This window comes from Falco rusticolus, chromosome 15 (assembly GCF_015220075.1).
Source record: "Falco rusticolus isolate bFalRus1 chromosome 15, bFalRus1.pri, whole genome shotgun sequence".
NCBI lineage: Eukaryota > Metazoa > Chordata > Aves > Falconiformes > Falconidae > Falco > Falco rusticolus.
The window spans coordinates 19886483-19905853 of NC_051201.1; the positions used below are offsets into that span (position 1 = coordinate 19886483).

At 40.8% G+C, this 19371-nt stretch overlaps 1 protein-coding gene across 4 annotated transcripts in view; it reads right to left on the bottom strand.

Annotated features, from left to right (window-relative positions):
- Window positions 1-19055, bottom strand: part of ESRP2 (epithelial splicing regulatory protein 2) — a 46675-nt gene extending 27620 nt beyond the window's left edge. For all 4 annotated transcript variants that reach the window (XM_037408699.1, XM_037408696.1, XM_037408697.1 and 1 more), the window contains exons 1-3: window positions 18920-19055; window positions 18555-18707; window positions 17448-17576 (exon numbers count right to left, since the gene is read on the bottom strand). In XM_037408699.1, the coding sequence (XP_037264596.1) occupies window positions 17448-17576; window positions 18555-18689 (264 nt within the window). In that variant the 5' untranslated portion in view covers window positions 18690-18707; window positions 18920-19055. The remainder of the gene's footprint in view (window positions 1-17447; window positions 17577-18554; window positions 18708-18919) is intronic.
- Between the last annotated feature and the right edge of the window lie 316 nt (window positions 19056-19371).

Consider the following 19371-nt stretch of genomic DNA (forward strand, 5'->3'; position numbering starts at 1 on the left):
ATATTTATATACACAGATATATCTATAAATAACTTCTTTTTAATAGCAAACAGAAGATGTTTGAACCTTCAAGAAGGGTGAAATATCCCCCCCAAAAAACCCTTTACAAAGTAGATCTTTGCACACCACCAAAATACACAAAACCCGCCCCCCCCCCCCCCCAAAAAAAAAAACCCCAACCAACAAAACACAAAAAAAAATGCAAAACAACCCAAACTCTTGCAGATTCAGAAAGCCAGTTTCCTCCTGACTGCTAGTTCAGGCTGTGTTCCTACTACAAGTTGAAATCTTGAAGAACCTGAGGCTATAAAACAAGTCATTATTTAAGGATGATTTAAAGTCAGAAAAATGAGATGTGAGAGTGCTCAAAATACCTCAGCTGATGTGTAAACACCAGAAAAAGAAGAAAATTCCCGAGGACTCAGAAGGAACCACTTCAGAAATGAAGTTCTGGGGACTGCCAGAGTCACAAACCAACAACAAATACTCTCACCACAATAACAGACACGAGGAGAACTGACTTCTTACTAAATGCAGCACCTTGTTACTTTCTGTTTTAACTTTTGGGCACAGTAAAGAGCAAATATTTGTAAAAAGGAATTGGAAATGATGATAGGAATTAGCCTCCAGAAGATATACAGGGATCCTTGCCAAAAGGAAGCAGAGTCTTACTGATGAATAGTAATAAAACACTCCCCAAGCCTTCAACTTTGTACCCTGTGCTTCTGAAGATGCACAAGAGCTCATGTAAAGAGTGCAGCTGGCGAGCTGTTTTGATCCGATACACGAAGAAATCCAACACATACAATTTGAGGTAAGCACCACCAAATGTACACAGTATCCTTCTTTCCAAGTAAAGTGAAAGACCTGCAGCTCAAAAGGTTTCACCAAGTTAGAAGACAAAAAGAGAAGAACATTTGGACAAGGGAAGAAATGCTCAAGCCAAACAGTGTAAGTCAAGTTGGTAAAAAAAAAACCAAACGTCAAGGCTGTTGCACTGAAAATATTCACATTTTCCAGACTGTGTTCCCACACAACATACAGCTAAGATGACAGATACACAACACAACTATTTTCAGAAGCCCCTGGTGAGAAGACACCAAGAAGAGTGAAATATGGCATAAGGACACCAATAAGCCCAATACTTCAAGTGTACTAAGGTTTAAAGAAGGCATGAGAAGCAGCATCTGTTTTTATTTTTAACTGAGCCTAAGTATTTGCACTGCATATTTATTAAACATCAGTGATAACATTCAACATTGCTAACTCCTTTCCAATGGGACAATTGACATATCAAAACAATCCTCTACTTTCCTTAGGAGAAGCTAGCAGCTTGAAGTGCCTTAAGATAAAATGCCACAAGGCTGCCAGGCCTTGCTGAGTGCTTATTTAGAAACTTCTATTTTAAGACCAGCCTTTTTCAAACTTTGGGGTGTACTGCTCCAGAAGAGGGCAAAAGGAGTGTGGGAAGAACAGTCGGGAGATCTAGGCAATCCTTCCTATCCGAAACAGCTCAGCTATCGCATGGGCTAACTGAGGAATGAGGTAGCAGAGTGTGAATGGGAAGATTCACCTAGGAGAAGAGCACGGGGCAAAACAGCAAGCGTAACACTGCCACAGAGGGACGACAGATATTTGAGATGAGCCTGAACAGGCTTCTTTCACCTACATGAGATGCCTCCAAATTCTGGAAAGGTTAAGTGTGAAAAACATAGCTTTGGACTAGCTCTCGTTGCTATAGATTACACTGGACCCTTAAGTCTTTCAGGCAATAGACACAGCCTATCACATGTATCAAAAGGAGTTAAAGCAACTAGTGCAGATGTGTTTATAAAGCCACACTGAAATACAATTAAACAATTCAGTGTTCCGTGGAAAAGCCATCTTCAGCCTCCTTTCTCACACTAGGAATTTCAGCCAGCATCTCAAAAAACAGCTTCGAACCAGCATACACCCAGATGTAGCAAGCGAAGGACAAGTTAAGACTGGTGCCAGATTTACATTTAATTTTTCTGTTTCACATGTTGAACAACCTGTCCACAACTGTCATTTTGCAAATTCTATCCACATCTCCTTCACTCCGCTAATAAAAACCACCTATGCTGTCCTCCATAGCATTCCCCCACCGCAGCAAGCAAAGCTGCCCCACCTTAAGACTGCCTCCACCAAGCTTATAAACCCCGTGTCTCCCCTGTTAATCTACTCATTTCATAGCAACAGAGTTATACAGGAGTGTTAATTACCACTGTTTGCATCTTACAACCAGCCCTCATTTGGACTGCAAGAGCCACAGTGGAGGCATCACCCTCCACCCTTTATTGCTTATTCCACCAGATCAGTCTCTCTAGCAGAGCTCTAATGAATCATTCCATATTTAAAGGAATACGTTCAATAATTCAATACAGAGATTAAAAACTGAACAGAGATAAGAGGAAGAATCAAACAAGCTGCTCTGTACATTTACCTCCACAAAACCTAAAACAATTGTCAGAGAAAAGGTGGTGAGAGGAAAGGACAGAGTTTAAGCACCAGTTTGAAAAACTGGCTAAACAGGATTTTGGTCATGTAGCTGAGAGTACAAAGAGAGCAGAGACATGTTTCGCCAGACCACAGCTGGATGGGAGCCAGCAGGAGCTGCTGTTTGCTGCAAATGAATCCCAAGTGGCTGAAAAGGCACAGCCCCCTTCGTGTTGCCTTAACTATAACAGAACCTGTGGATCTCAGAGAAATAAGAAGGTTCTTCATTAAGTTCTTTCTAGAGTTACGATGCACAAAGCACTAAAATAAACCTCTGGCTGCTTGGATATTCCCATTTCCCTAACTAAAAATAGCTCTCATCCTTGAGAAAGGCCACTGCATCTGCACTGTATCTGTGCCTGATATTGTACTGAAATACTGAGATGCACCCATACTGTCACCAAGATACTCTGGGGAATTCTCCCTTTAATTTATCTCTAGGAAATAACAGACAATTGGCTGCTTCTTACTCACCAGACCTACAGCAGCTCCTAGTGTATCTTATAAATGAGATCCTTTCCCTTAGCACTGAACAAAGTTTCTCTGTTTTGCTTCATCCAGCCTTACTGACCCATCACAGCTAACAGCACCAGACAAGACACAAAATTATTCACAAAGCTTCAGAATGAAAGGCATCCTTGCAATTAAACCAGGTTTGGAACGCTACGCTAAGGCATAACATGAAAACGCAGAAAGAAGCTTAGCTTGCAGCCCACACTTAAGCTAGACATGCATCTATTCCCAAGTAGAAGATGAGTTATAAGATTTATCAATATTCTTTGCACAAAGGATGGCTGCCAGGATGTGGGGATGTGGTTTCAAATCAGTAGTAGGGACAGGCATGTTACTAAGTTGCCCAGAGATAACATTTTGGTGATTACTTGTTAATAGGTTATCAAGTTTCTGCCAAATTAGCATATCAAAAGTGCTCATTTTGACTTCTATGCCATCTTTAGACTTAAGCGGGAAGACAAATCACACCTGGTCCTGCCAAAAATTAAGACACTTAAGACACCAGACAGACAGATGATACTTGATTTGGGATAAAGCCTGTCAAAAGAATTTGGAAAGGCTTAGCATTCTAGATCAGTCTTTTGGAAAAAACATCAAAAAAACCCCAAACAAAAAAAACACAACCAAAAAAAACCCCTACCAAAACAAAACAAAATTATTCTGGAGTGACATCTCTTGGTCATTATTAAAAAGGAAAACTTTCAGCGGTAACTTAAAAGAAAAGTTATTTTGGCTCATCTAGGCTCATGTATTTTAATGTATTCCCTCGAGCTTAAAGAACTCTTATTACGAGTACACAACTGTCCTAGAGAAAGTGAAAATATACTCCACAGATCAGTAAAATACACTGTTTGAAATGAAAGAGGTTTTATCTGAGGCACATAAAAGCACGTGCTTACATCCATTTTCCTCAAACCTGTAAAAATTTAGCTACATGTGCAGGTTTTTTCCACATTCATTTTAAGAAATCAAGAATAAATTTCCACTCTGGCCAGCATACATCTCCATGTGAAGCAGAAACTAGAGATCTATTTCAGCTTTCTTCTGCAAATTATTTTACCTACCCAAGAGACTTCCTCCAGTAATTAATTATTAGAAAGAAAGGTGGAAGGTAGCATAAAAACCATTGCAGGCAGGCAGCTCTAATATACAGATATATGTATCTCTGTGCATATGTTTATGTATAGAATTATATATAGTGACACAAATTATAATACTAAAAATCTCATCAGACCAGCTGAGCTTTCATGTTTGCATGTTTAACAATCCAAAGTATTTCTAAATTTTAAATCACTGTATTTCTCAACATTTCCTTTAAGCAATTTGTTACATTATTAGCATTATGAAGTTTGAGAACTACAGCTTGCGGTCTATCAGATTATCACATAGAATTTAACAAAACAAATCAATAATACAACAAGATATGTACAGAATTGCACATATATAGCAGTGGTTTATGTTGTAGAAACAACTTAAGTAGCGACCACATAAAGCACTTCTTTTTCAGTCCAGAAACAGGGTTCACTCTTAAGCATACTCTCACACTTTGCCACTCGTGAATTGCCACTTGAAAAAGATGTTAAACTTTTCTAATTGCAGCTCTCCTAGCAATAAGACCACATACTTCACCCATGAACATCATATACACTGCCACTTTGCAACGCACATCACGGGCGCTTTGACTAAAGTCATACTGTCTATAGCCATATACAATATCCAGTCTTGCTTGTGTTTAAAAAAATCATCATGACTTACTAGACATCACTGTAATTCACTATATTAGAGTTTTAGACTGCCTTTTAGGTCTTTGGTGTGGGTCATTCTTTGCTTGTAGCATAAAGCATGTAACAATGATCTGTCTTCTTTCAGCTAAGAGAAGCATGGAAACCAAATTACAAACTCCAAAAACTCCGTACTACACGTTCTGTTTCAACGGGCAGAGATATTGCAGTTCTTGCCGCAAAGCCTGATTTTATGCAAAGTCCTCTACAATTTATTGCCAGAAAACACAGAAAACCAATTGCATAGTTGCAGGTATGGTTCCTGAAAGGAGATCTCCAGGGGCTGAACACTGAAATAGGCTGCCCAGAGAAGCTGCAGAGTCTCCGTCCTTGGAGATATTCAAGACCCAGCTGGACACGGTCCTTGGCAGCCTGCTCTAGCTGACCCTGCTTCCAGAGGCTGGACTGGAACGACATCTATACGTCACTTCCAACCTCAGCAATTGTGTGATTCTGTAATCTCTTTTGGACTCTTGCCATTTTGCATACTCTGCAGCTACACTAAAGATCATTACATCAACGTCACCAGGGGTGGGGGGGAATCAAGAGGCGAGATGCAGCCAAAATTGATTAACAGAACTTTACTGCCACCAAAACATGAAAAGATTGAAGCACCACTGAAAACCAAATATCCAAACAACTCTGAAGTCTCCCTTAAGACTTAAAGGCACTAATACAGCATGAGAAATCTCAAGAGTAACAAGCCACAGGTTTGCTATACAAAGCTTGAACACACACAACATACCATGACATGTCAGCTTTGGGAAATATTTTCACCTGGACTTTGTGCCTCAGATCCTACACCCATGAGGGTTTCACATTTATTTACAATACTCTCCAAGGGCAGTTTTCTGCTCCTTCAGTCTTCAAACCCTAGTGATAACGTCAGCCTTATCCATGCTATGGAGGAATTTAAAGCATGTCAATACTACTGGGAGGTGCACAGACTGCATTTCAGCAGTATTTACAAGTATGATAACCCTTTATTGTGCTAGGTAACTTTTTAAACAGAGAATCCTATAGTAAGCCCTTGCCTTTGTTCATCTGTTAACTGCTATTCCACATATCTGATAATGGATACGTGGTGACCTTGTACTGAAATTGCTGGATGGAAAAAAAAACAGTGCAAGCCACAGTGCAGCCACAAGCTGCAGCTATCTTTTTTTTTTTCCCCCTTCTAGCAAAATAGGGAAAAAATACTGTATTTAGATACTATACAGACACAAACATGAAAAAGAAATTGCCCCTTGATTTTATTTCTTTGGAAGGAAAACTTGCAGAAGATGACAGAAGCAGCGCAGGTCCGCTCACTAGAAATGTTCAAAACCAGTATGGCCAGTCTGATTTCTCCTATTAAGAGGAAAGCAATTTTTTGCTCCACTGAACACTAATGCCTGAGATTCGGTGACTAAAGACTAGCCTGGACAAAAGCATGGTTTTCATTTCCAACATGCCACAGACAATATAACTGCTCAATATGACCAGTGAAGTTCTGTATCACCTTATGCCTCTTGAGGTACTATGAGCTGTATTAAACAACTAAAGGAGTAATCAGTCACAATGGCCACCCTAAACATACATCTCTCTCGAGTACGTATTTCCCCAAACCAGCCAGCATTTCCACACAACTTTGGAATTTGCTCTCCTCAGTCTCAGGGAGATGAAGGACGTGGCACTGAGCTTCAAGCACCGTGACTGTCCTCTCCTCAAGTATGTTATGCTGCTTCTTATTACCTACTAATCTTCTTGTCATTTTGTCTTCTGTCCTGAACAAAGGTCCAACAACAGCAAACCAGGTGGTACCACACACCCTGCTGCTTCTGCTGCTGTTCCAAAGCAGCTTCATCTACACTGGGTGCCTGTATAGACACAAACTCATACTGTTGCCTCTCTCACAGGAGAGAAACCAATTATTTTCCACCCATGGCATAAGCTAACAAAAGTAACAGGGTTAAGGTCTCAACTATCCTATGCTTGGGGTTCTGTCACAGAATTCCAAATATCACAAAACTTCAGAAGTAGTCATTTAAAAATACAGAATTTTGTTTGCATCCCCTTTTATCTTTTACTTTCTTGGGAAGCTGAAGTTCCAGGAGGTAATAGCACCCTGTCCCCTGTTGTCCTCCTCACTGTCATCACAGAGGTCACCACAGAGTTCTCCACACAGCCCATGTATACCTTGATTGCAAGAGTTCAAGGGAGAAAAATGGAAGGTACTCTTCAAGTGTATCACATCCTTCCATTCAACAAAACATAGAACAGCACTTTAGAATGAATCATGCTCCTTCAGAATTACACAGAAGGACTGGAAACTAAGCTTAGGTGAGGGCAGCCTACAGCTCATTTTCTGCATAAAAGTAAGTTTGTTTAGCATGGTTCAGCAACAGGCAGGATACGTAATACAGAAATGGAGCAACAGTTGTCAAGCTTTATCTGCCCAGTGACAGTTTGTAGAGCTTTGAAAACAGACCACTGTGACTCAGGACTGTCTTAAGGGTGAAACTTCCCTATTATTTCTTTTTCTTTGGCTCATTTAAATTGGGCTTAGGTCTTTGTGGGACAAAGTAAATAGCTAACTAAAAGTTTTAATTCTTCCTAGGAAAGAATGCAAAAATCTAACCTTCTGCCAAGACAAAGATCTGTCCAAGCCATGCTACTTGAGCATTTTATGACCATTTTTGATTAATTATTTCTTAGATGGAAGTTTGCAACACCAGATTATTTGCATGCTTTCCAGCTATGGTATCTACAGCATCTAATTCAAGTAATGCATTAAGCATAAAAGGCAAGACCATGGTTCAGACCATCTAAATGTCACAGCAATCAGGTCACAGCTTTTATCTTCAAAAGCACAATCAGTTTTAATAAGAGAGTGTTGAAATATGCAGAGTACTCCATCAAATAAGCTACTTGAAGTTACCCTTGTGTAAGATAAGGCACCCCAGTCCAGCAACATAAGAATTTCAGTTTCTAGACTTGCTTTACTACTATATTATGTGTCAGGAAACTGCTAAATAAGGAAATACTGAGATAAAATAAATTTTCACCTTTAAATTAAACTGTATGAAAGAGCCCACTAGCTATCAAAAACAACAAAAAAAAACACACAAAAAAATGTGTATCTTGCAGAATACCTTCATATTTGTTAGCATAGATTATTCATGAGTCTGCCTTTAAGCAAAAGGAAACTCTGAATATTAGTAATGCAAAACAATCCATACTCTGCCAACCTTTTACCTACATTTCAAGCAGGATTACATTGGTGCCTCACACTCCTCACAGGCTGCTTGCTATCAGCTCAACTCACACAGCAAGTCATTACAGCCTGAAAGACAAGGTTGAACATACCTTCCAAACTCTAGGTTTTAATTAACACTGACTGCTATATTTCCTAAAGTCTTGATTTAAGCACAAGCTCTCTCACACAGTGTTCTATACCTCCCCCACTCCCACTTACCTCTGTTTCAAGGACAAACTTTCATTAGCAACGTGATCTTTAGCACTGGCTCTATTGACTGTAATGCATGGTACTGCTCTATTTGCTCAACACTACCTCATTGTTTGTAATGCAAGCTTAACCAGTTGTAGGGGAATAGCCAATACCTGCAAAATTAAAGCTTTTTTTTTTTTCCTGTTGGGTTGTTTTTCAGGGGGTTTTTTTGTAGTAATATCCAAGGAAAGTAAGAAGAGAAGACATAAAAAGAAGGAAGACATACCTATTATCCACCACTCAGGTTCCTTTAAGATTCTTTCATATTCCTGCCTTTCCATTAAACTTAATACTGTAAAATCTCATAGGCATGGCCTTTCCTGAATAACAGCCTTAAGATTCATGAAGTATCTTTGCTTATATAAGAATCCAAGTGATTCTTGCTCAAACCCTTACAAACATCAGCAACAAAGTCAAACTTTTATAAACTGTCTCTTCTCTGATTCAGAAATGGGGAGTTTTCCCTTTCTCATTCAACAAGCTTTCACGAAAACATGGAAAAGTAGTAGCAGATCCCTAAATCAGTTTGCCTTTAATCTGCAAAATTTTAAAACTCACAGATCAGGCCAACAATCCCATACATGAGGAACTGATCGTTTGGGGGGGGGGGGGGGGGGGGGGAAAAGGAAAAATGAGTGTAAGAAATTATCATCTCTAATATTTTAACAGTTCATAACTGAGTAACATCAAGATTTACACTTCCAAGGGATTAAGACCTGTCCAATACAGAACAAGGACATTAACAGTGACATCATTTAGACATTGCTTCCTCTTACAGAACTACATCCTCTCTTTCAGGTAGTTCCTTGTTTCCAAAGTGTGTTCATTATGACTGAAAAGACTTAGGCATTCTCTGGAATATAAGGCAAGTCACACAGCTTCTTGTAATCAACTCTCAGCATCTGAGGTTTATAGGAAGAGGGGGTTCAATTTATATTCTCTTTTATTTCTTTAAGCATACCACAAGAGCAGCAACTTTTTTCTCCTCCACTTATATTTACATGGTGCCATTTCACATGCTTTAAGCATACGCAAAAGTTTATCCTGTAAGCAGTTTAATTCTGCTCTAAGAAATAACATCGGCTAATACACTCGAGTAATCAATCAAACAAACCCCCAAACTCTGTCATAGTCATATTCTTGTGACTGCTATGTCTTTTCCAGTTCTCAATCCCATGCATCCCGCTCCAACAGTTATTTGATTCAAGATGTTAGATGTGTTATACACTGTTTTGTGTCTCTCTTCAGCTGCCAAGAGGTCCTAAATTAACTTTCAGGCTTTCAGGTACACAGCTACAGTAAGATCTGCTCACAAAGCAAAAACCCCACAGTGGTTTTTGCACTTTTATTTCCCAAGTTGCATACTGTAGCTCTACTTTACTCTTAGTGCAATTCACCGCAACAGAATTACTTAGCAGGAAAGCCTCTGTAAAGACATTTAATTTCACACACTGCCAATGTCTACACAATTCATTACAATGTTAAAGCACATGCTTCAATGTCTCTAGAATTAGAACCAGAGGTTGGAAACACCACTAATTAAGTTTTTATTTCACTTCTGTAAGAATGATAACTTAATTCAGAGACTGCCCTAGAGCTCAAGTAATAGAACCTTTTCTTTTAAGCTAACAGGTGTCTAAGATCATCACAGAAGCCAAGGTTTTGCAAGAGAGAATACAGCTGTTCCTTAACCTTAAAATTAAGTTTCTTTCCAACATTTTAATGCTAACACAATATCCACTTCTCAACACTTTTTGCCCCTCTCTGCTCGCTGCAGCTTAACAAAGAAGGCAGCAGGGGGGAAAAGAAACTAAAATATTTTAAAACAAAATTTTAGGAGAACCAGCAGGGTTGTTTTTTCTGTGTTTTGTCATTCATCACAACTGGTGAGCATTTAAATTTCAATTCCCAATACCTTTTGTGTAATATTTATCTTATAACTCACACCTTCACAGCAGGGGGAACTAATGAATGAAGGGCAGATTAGTAAAGCCACTGTTTACAAACAAAGCAAGAACAGAGTCTATTGTATATAAGTATATTGGGGTAAGTTGTGAACAGTTTAAAGAACATCAACACAGATTTATCAGAGCAAAGCACTGATAAAATGGCTTGTAGAGCAAACATGACTTCTGATTCAGTCATGTTTCTTAGGACACACACATGAAGAAGCCTTTCAGAGTACCAATATTTTCCTCCTTTCTTGAAATAAGGCTGCAGCTAACAGAAATTGATCATGATGGAAAACAACATTGTATCTCTGCAGTTTTTATGCAAAGCAGCAACTATTACAAAGAAAAAAATAAAGCTCTTCCAGAGCAGACAGGAGATGGCAAAGATATGAATGCAAAGTAGGAGAATTACTGTTTATGTTTCCAATTAAGAGACACAAAAGTTCCAATTTTAACCACAGAAATTATACAATAAAACAAGGTTGACATAATGTTGCTAAAAAAAAAAATATTAATCTCCAAGCAGCATTTTCAGTTTTGGCCACAGCACTGCTTTGCTAGCAATATCAATTCCAGGATCTATGCATCAGTCTTAAACCTAACTGTTCAGCAAAGAAGTGCTGCAACACGTTGACAGAGATGTTGCCCTCATTTGACAGCACTTCACTACCCAGGTCCTTTGGTGTTTGTTTTTTTTTAATTAAAGGGGGTGGGGGTGGAAATCCAACTAAACCAACACACAGATGCAAGGACTGTACAACCCTTTCAAAAGCTGCGACAAGAACCATAAAAAATGCTACCAAAGGAAAAGAGCAGCAGTAGAGGTTTGCAGACAATCCACGGTATCCACACAAAGTTTTCTAAGATGCTTCAATGTTAACATCTAAGAACCTGTAGAAGCACTGCATGTATACTTCTTGCCAAAATGGCAGGATACAAATCCCTTAGTTTCTCATTTATTTTTCCTCAGTCACCTCTCAAAACCCTGACAATAGTTCATTAACAGATTTTCAGTGACTTTTTCAGTACCTATGTACAGCAAGTTTAGAGGAAAGAAGTTCAAAGTCTTTGAGGATCATGTAGTCCAGCAATCTCTGTATTAAAAGGCTTCTATAGTGTGTTAAACTGTCTTCCAATGAAGCTTTCTTTAAATAAAAAGCTCAAATACAATTTCAAGAAAAATTCAGGTATACAGCTATAATATTACAGCTGCAAGAACACTCAAATGTCCTAATGACACAGTTTTCAAATGCTGCACAGCATCACACTGTGTGAAGACAGGCATTTCAGGCTACTCTGCACAGGTCATAGTAAAGTTTATTTTTCTATATATGCTAATGCACCCAGACTCGGTAAGGGATTTAACGTTACTGTTTAACTTCGCCAGAACAAGCAGCAGCATCCACTATCACAAAAAGTCTACTCAGGCTCATCCTCAAATCACAAGGCCAAATTATTCACTTCTAATGAGTGCTGGCACTTTTAATTTTAAGAGAAGACAGCCCAGCTAGCCAAGACTACCACATTTTTATGCATGCAAAGAAAAGAATATGCAGCTTTAGACAAATTTCTTTATCTAACTGCTCATTTTGAGGTGAAAAGCACCTTAATATATGAACAAACCAAGGTTTAAGGGAATACTTGAGGAATTCAAGTGAAAGGTTTTGTGGAAAAGTGATAACTTTAGCTTCTCTGAAGGATGCAATACTAACAGAACATAAAAGCTGCCACTAACAAATGCATTCACGTGATCTACACATGTATATTCATATATACATATATATAATATACATAACAGAGGAACTGTTTCTGCTATTAACTCTTCTCTTTTTAAGAGAACAGATTTGAATGTTTCAGCAATCACGTAGTGGGAGCTAGGGAGCACAGAGGATTTGTAAAGGGAAAAATACTTTACCTATACCATCAACAACAGAATGACAACCAGGGTTCTGAAAGAAAAGTTAGCTATCCATTTTCATTGCCAAAGAAAAAAAAAATCCACACTGTAACAGCCAGCAGCTACAGGATGCATTAGCACATCCATACTTCCCCACAAACAAAGACTGACGATTATTAGGTATCAGACCTAATTTAAGCAATGCTCATGTAAGTTTATCAAAGGAAGTAGGGAGCTATGAGATGCTAATGTATAGTAAGAGCCCTGCATAAGGCTACATGCCCAGAGTCCACTCTGCCCTCCTATAAGAGCAGGAGTTTATGCCCTGACAACCTGAAGGCTGCCTTGTGTCTATCAGGAAATCCTCATCGCTCACTGCTGATACCCAACCAAGGGCACAGTTTCACAATACAAACTGCCTGGGAGCCCAACCTGTCTTAAAACACTTCTTTCACCCACACTGCTTGCCCACACCTTGGCGTTACCACTGCCCTCAGAAAGACTACCTGATCTGCCACGCTGTACATCAGGCAGAACTGCTCCGCACCAGAGCTGGTTTTAACTCAGAGCAGTGCCCTGCCTCAGTTTCACATGCAGTCCTGAAAAATTTTGCATTGGCAGAAGCCAGGTGAAGGAGGTCCGTGCAGCAGCACCTACCCAAGTGAAAAATGCCACTAAAAAGTTTTCATACAACTGCAGCTGAGAACATGATGCGGGGGCAGGAATACCTTAGGCTGGTATCACCATCAAACATGTTGGATCATGAAAGTACAACCAAAGGGTGTAGCTTCACGGGACGTGAGCTTGGACAGCAAAGCAGCTTAGAAGTTCCCACCCTACCTGCTCATTTCAGGGCTCCTGTTTACAGCACAGCTTCACAAAGAGTTTTACTGACACAACAAAAAGATGGGAAAGTATGGTGTAGGGGCAAGAAAGAAGCTGGCTTCACTGCTGAAGCCAAATCTTGTGAAACTACACCCTAAGTATTTGTTGTGGAGAGAACAGCCGGCTCAGTAACACTTGCCAAAGGTTTGTCAAACACCTGCTCCAAAACTTCAGCACTCACACCCAGCACACATTCAAAAATACAGACTATGTTAGGAGTTTTCTTGACATGATGCCGTCACCAATCTGAAGTTGGAAGAGCAACCACAAGACTCACAAAAAAGCAAACAAAGAAAAAACCCACACACCCCTCCAAAAAAAACCCCTCCAAAGCCAAAAGCCCACCTCCTGCATATTGAGGCTTCTTTCTGCAGTCTGAAGGTTCAGAGGCGTATAAAAAAAAAAAACTATATTCAAAAAATCATTTATCCAAAATGAAGGTGTGACAGCTGGTAAGCTGGCCAAGAAAACTTTTTGCTAGTGCTTTGTGAAGAAGAGGCTGCAGAACAAGTTCCTCTTAAAAAAAAAAAAAAAAAAAAAGCTGTAACAGGTTTATCAGGTTAGAGGAATTCACTGGTTCTTCCACCTCTCCCCCAACCCCATTTGTTTCCAAATGCTCATCTAACCAGCTTGTTTCTTGCTGTATTTGTTGATATGTGAGAAAATAAATTGCACCTGCAGCTCAGCTGGATGATCAATAGGCAGCCAAAGGCTGTTTAGAGAACTGGTAATTTGCTATCACCTGATGAAGTGGCAACCCCAACAGTATTTTCAGTTTATGCATAGTTTAGGAGTAGGGGAAAAAAGGCCCAGCTTTGTCTTTCTATGTTTACGTGTATGAATCAAATCTGTCATTGGTGTATTGCATTCAACGTACAATGGGATGAAAGATAGCAAGAGTAGGTCAGTCTTTCAAACAATTTTTTTAATACTTAAATGTCAATCCACAGATTAAGTTTGGATGCTTTCAATAGGTTCAAAACCAGAGCCAGCTCTCATGAGAGCCTCTCCTTTTATATATATCGTTCAAAGAAAGATGGTAATTACAGCTAAATACTACAGACAGCTCTCCAAAATTATTAGCTCTTCTGAGACTTATCCTTTGTCAGGGAGACATGCAAATACTGCCTTGCAAAAGGAAACTAACATGTCTTAAGGCAAGTCATGCTGATTCAGCCAGGTTTTCTGTATGGGAAGGCTTAAGAAATCCACACTTCCAACTTGGTATTCTATCTTTAACTTCCAACCGCCATGGCTAGAATCAGAGAAGCCCATGAAGATGTCAGCTTTTTGATGACAGAGTAATGGGGCTGAGAAAAAGGCAAAGTTCATTTTGGTTTTGTTCTTTAAAAGCAAGCTTCCGTTCCCGCAAGGTTTCAGAGAGCAATCTGAAAATAATTTCCTTCCTTAAAAGCTTGGAAACCATAAAGCTCCAGCAGTTATTTAGAAAAATATAAATAACATGCTGAAAAAGCCAGTCCTGCAACATGAGGATCTGAACAACTTAGCAAGAATGTCCCAGTAACGCAAGAAATGTGGGACACTATTCCCTTTAGTAAGTAGGGTGGGTAATTACATCACAGGTTCAAGACAGTTCCAAATACATATTTGATCAAGAGATCTCCTACTTACTTTGTTAAAAAAAAAAAAAAATCCTCACATTTTTCTACTCGGTAGCATTCTGCAACTACAACACATCCCAGTCAGCAGCTGTAAGTTCACCATTATTGGTCCAACAACAGAGATAAAATATTAATGCCATTTTGAACTGAATTCATCAAGCAGACTGCTTCCAAAGGGCACACATTTTATGACTTCAGGTAACTGTCTCTAATACTTGCACATTATCTGGATATCCCCTCCCAACCCAAAACGTAGCTATCAAAACACTGCACATCACCTATTAGAAAATACAGCTGGATCCCATAGATACACTAGCATCTGCAAAATCAAAAGCTTATTACCCTATACAGTATTTAAAAACTTGCAGCAAAATGTATAGAATATACACTGCAGAAAACAGCTCAGTTATTCGGGAGCACTGTGCTTCAGCATCTTACTTTGTAAAATTACACAGCAAAAATATATCAGTGGGGAACCATATTTTAGAATATTTCTTAAGACTAACTCAAGTAGAAAGTCATGTGAGACGCAACACTGTAAGAATACGAAGTAAAATTGAAATGATGCATCATTCCTGTGTTGTTACAAGCAGAGTAGACTTAACCACAGTTTACAGGCTTTTGGTAGACCCTATCATTGCTGGAAAGTGAACTAAATGGCAATAAATGGAGGCTTTCTGTTATCAGTGGAAAAACTCCAGACCCACAGTAGCTGATCTACTGCTTACCAGTTACAAATCACAGCATCAGAATCACAGAATGGTTGAGGTTGGGAGAGACCAGAGAAAAATTACAACAGATTTGTGCTTAGCGATTCTCACTTCCCTCTACATGCAGAGACTGGGAACCCAAGGCAAAAGCCAGAAGCAGGCACTGAAACTTTCATTACCATGACTGAGATGTGTGCTTAAGTGAGTGATTTTCAGCTACATCATCAAATTTTCTACCACAATCCAAGGAGGGCGTGGAAAGCTAATTTCACATACTCTATAACATTATCTCAAATCAAGGTAAGAGTCTACTTCCTTTTCCTCTGCCTTTTCAAATAACCACTTCACCCACCTGGGCTTTTGCTAATCAAAACACTTGGGGGGTGGGGGGGGTGGGGAGAGAAAAAAAAAAGTATGTTTTGACAAATACCTGAGTTATCCTTAAAATACACAATGCAATTGATATGGATTGACTTATTTTCAAAAATGCAGAAAAAGATCTAGTACTAAAGAACACGGAATTGTGCTTTTTGCCACCATTGCAAGTGGGAGGATGAATCAATTCTCACCTAAATCTCACAGAGTCAGGAAACATGGAGAATGGAGATGAGCTTAGGTAAAGTGTGTTCCAGAAGACCTACAATGGAACTGGCCACATCACAACTGGCATCCAGCAATTAATAGCAAAATCATTATTTAGCTCCACAGATATGCCAAACAAAAAGGAAAAAAATGGTTGTTTTTCAAGAGTCTCTACCCACCTACACACAAAGGTAGTATTTCCGTTTATTTGCTAAAGCAGACCCACCTACAGTGCAATTTACGGCAATAAGATACAATCTCTCATAAAGTATTGAGTATAATTAAAGTGTGTCTGTTATAAAGGTAAACAGAGTGTACTAGGCTAAGCTGTTCCAGATGTCTTTAGTGCAAGATCTGGGACAAGATCAAACCTGCAGCTGCACATTTTCTCAGGGGTTATTCTGAAGCTTAAAAAAAAAAAAAATCTCACCTCTTGGTTTTGGACTCTAGCATGACTAGTGCAAGTAGAAAGAGAATAAACGCCATCTGCAGCTAATGTTGACAGATTTCAAGACACACAGAAGTTACACGTTTCTATTTTCAAAGATACTCCTGAGTGCAAGTGTTAACTACTCAATATCAGACAGGGTTAGGACCTAGTCTGCCAAGTTATCTGTGTCACCAGAAGTTACAGCAACATGAACCTGTTCTACCGCCTAAGCAAGTTTCTTGCTGAAACACACCTACGAATGATTCAGACAAGGTGTGGAAAGCCAGCTTTGTGTGTTACACAAAAATGCACTATTGTATTTTTCCATTCAAGCACATTTCGGATATGGAAAATACAGTGAAAGCAAGCAAGCTCAGGAACTGCCTACCTATATGCCACTTGCATTGAATTTTCTTAGGCAACTTGGGGCCTCTTGAACCACGAGGATGATACAAATTTACAGTTTCCTGTTTCAGTGTGATATTAAGTGAGCCAAAGAGCAAATCATAGAAACAGAAAACCCAATCACTTCATAATCCACTAAACCAAGCCCATCTAGAAAAGTGATACACAACAAGCACAGCTGATGTTTTATGAAAGTACAGTTTTGAAGATTTCAACTAAGTTTAAGAACAACAAAGGAGAAAAGGTCAAGTTTTTGAATACACATTATAGCAGTGAACCTATAGATTAAAACACGCCACCTGGATTTTGAAAGTGTGATTAGCACTGCTAAATTAAATAGTGCTCTTATTGGCCTACTGTTTTAAGGCTTGATTAAGAAAAATTGGGAATAAAGGGAGACCCATCAAAACAATCAGGAGCTAGATCTTCCAAGGACCAGTGCATCAGCTCAAATACTCTGGTACTGCACATAACTCAGAATTATGGAGTTCCCATTTCAAATGGTTCAGGTCTCCTTTGGGTTTACTTTAAAATAAGCACAACAACTTGCTAGCAATTTCAAAGCGAAAGGCAAAATTAAAGTCTATTTCTTTTATCAGATCAACTGAGTCTTGTCCCCAGGCTTCACCCTGAATAACCCCTGCTCCCACAGCAGCACCTCACCTGCTGAAGAACCCGGTCCAGTGGTTCAGCTTTGCTCAGCCCCTCTGGTGTTAAGCCACTCACTTCGCGACACTGCTCCGTTAAGTCCAAGTTGTCTGCTTTCACCAGGGATTTATGTAGCGTCCCCACCTAAAAACATTTCAGAAATTACGGACAGAAGTGAAGAACCATCAAGGTAGCTCTTTTTAACAAGGCGGTCAGGCCGCAGAAAAATCAGAAAGGTGCAGTATCACGTCCCCGATAACGATCGCAACGAGGCAAAAGCATTTGGCGATTTCACAAAGGGAAACCTTTTGCTCCGGTTCCCCCCCCCGCCCCCCCCCCCCCCAGGAGAGCCGCGCTCCCTGCCCCGCTGAGCCGCAGCCCGCTCCCATGCCATGCCTCCTGCACCGAGCGCCCATTTCTGCGGGAGGAAACTGCAAAAGGGAGAAATCTCATAGTATGAACGCAGTTTCCCGAATCTAGTCGTGAAATTGATAGTCGTGTTTGTATTATCAAAGCCCTGGGGATGGGGGGGGGGGGGGGGGCTTGTTTGTGATAGGGCTTTTGGAAGGAGAAAAAAAAATAGCGCCTATTTTCAGATTAACCTACAAATTCATGGAAGTCTTAAAGGTTATCTGAACGTTGGGTTTGAGAAAATTAAAAAAAAAAAAAAAAAAAAAGTCCCCCGCAACAAGGCCGCAAAGGGTCCAACGGTTACCCAGCGGAGCTGCCGGGGAGCCCCACGCCTGCAGCCCGGGGCGGGGGGAAGGGGGGGGGGGGCGGGGAGGGGAAAGGGGGGTCAGCTTTTTGTTTTAAAGGTTCAAAAGTCCATAGATCTTTTGGAAGCTACAGACGTGCAAAGGGGGACGGGGGGCAGGGGGGTTTGGAAGCGACCAAACTTTCTTTCCAAGTTACTTCTTCCTTTCAAAAGGACTAAACCCGGGAGCTTTCTAGGGGGAATAACCCGGGAGCGAGGGACCCCCGGGGCCGGGCCCCGAGCCCCCCCCCCCCCTCGGTGCGTTTGCGAAAGGAACGAGCGGCTGCGGGGTGGTGGCGAGCGGCCGGGCTCGCCTGCTCGCCCTGCGGCCGGGCAACGCGCCCTCGGACCGGGTGTCGAAGCCATACCTTCTTGCTGTGTAGATCCACAACTTGCCACACCAAGAGAATTAGTTCCCTCTCATCCGAACCCAGTTTAGCCCCATATGCACCAGCTGTTGCCCCAAACAACACCACCAAAGAGTCACTGTGCGAAGCCGTCATGACCACAGGGGGAAACAACTACAATCAAAAGCAGAGGTCAAAAAAAGAGAGAAAAAAATAAAAGAAAGACACAAACAACAAAAAAAACCCCCACAAGGCTCACCCCCTACCTCCAAGTGATCAAAGGGGAAAGGAGCGAACGAGGAGTCACAATATCAAGAGAGGAGAAAGAGCTCTTTAGGAGGGAGGGTGTTGGAGGCAAAAAAAATGGAGAAAGCTCGCATCTCTACCTGCTCCCGGTGATCTCCTTCTTCCCGGGGCTGATTGGGAGGTGAAATTAGCAAGCTGTGGGTTTCTTTCCCTCTGACATCATGGCAGAAGCCCAGCCTGGGCTTGGGCTTTTTTTTTTTTTTTTTTTTTTTTCCCTTCCCCCTTCCCCTTTCCCTCTCCTGAGTTACCTGCCCTCGGTGCAGCTCATGTGACTCTAGTCAATCTCCCAGAGGGCCAAGGCCATTGGGCCTCTGCGAAAGGTGTAGGAGGGACGCAGGGAGCATCAGCGCCTGGCGGATCCGGCCTGATTGGTTTTTGAGGCAGATCAGAGGAAAACTCCCTTTTCCCTCGGTCATTCCGCCTGTAGGAAGCGCCTCTTACCTGCTTTCGGTTCTGCGGGACCGCGGCCCCTGGGGGGCTTGCGGGGCTCCCTGCGCTCCAGCCGCGCCCGGCTTGTCGGAAAGCTGAGGAG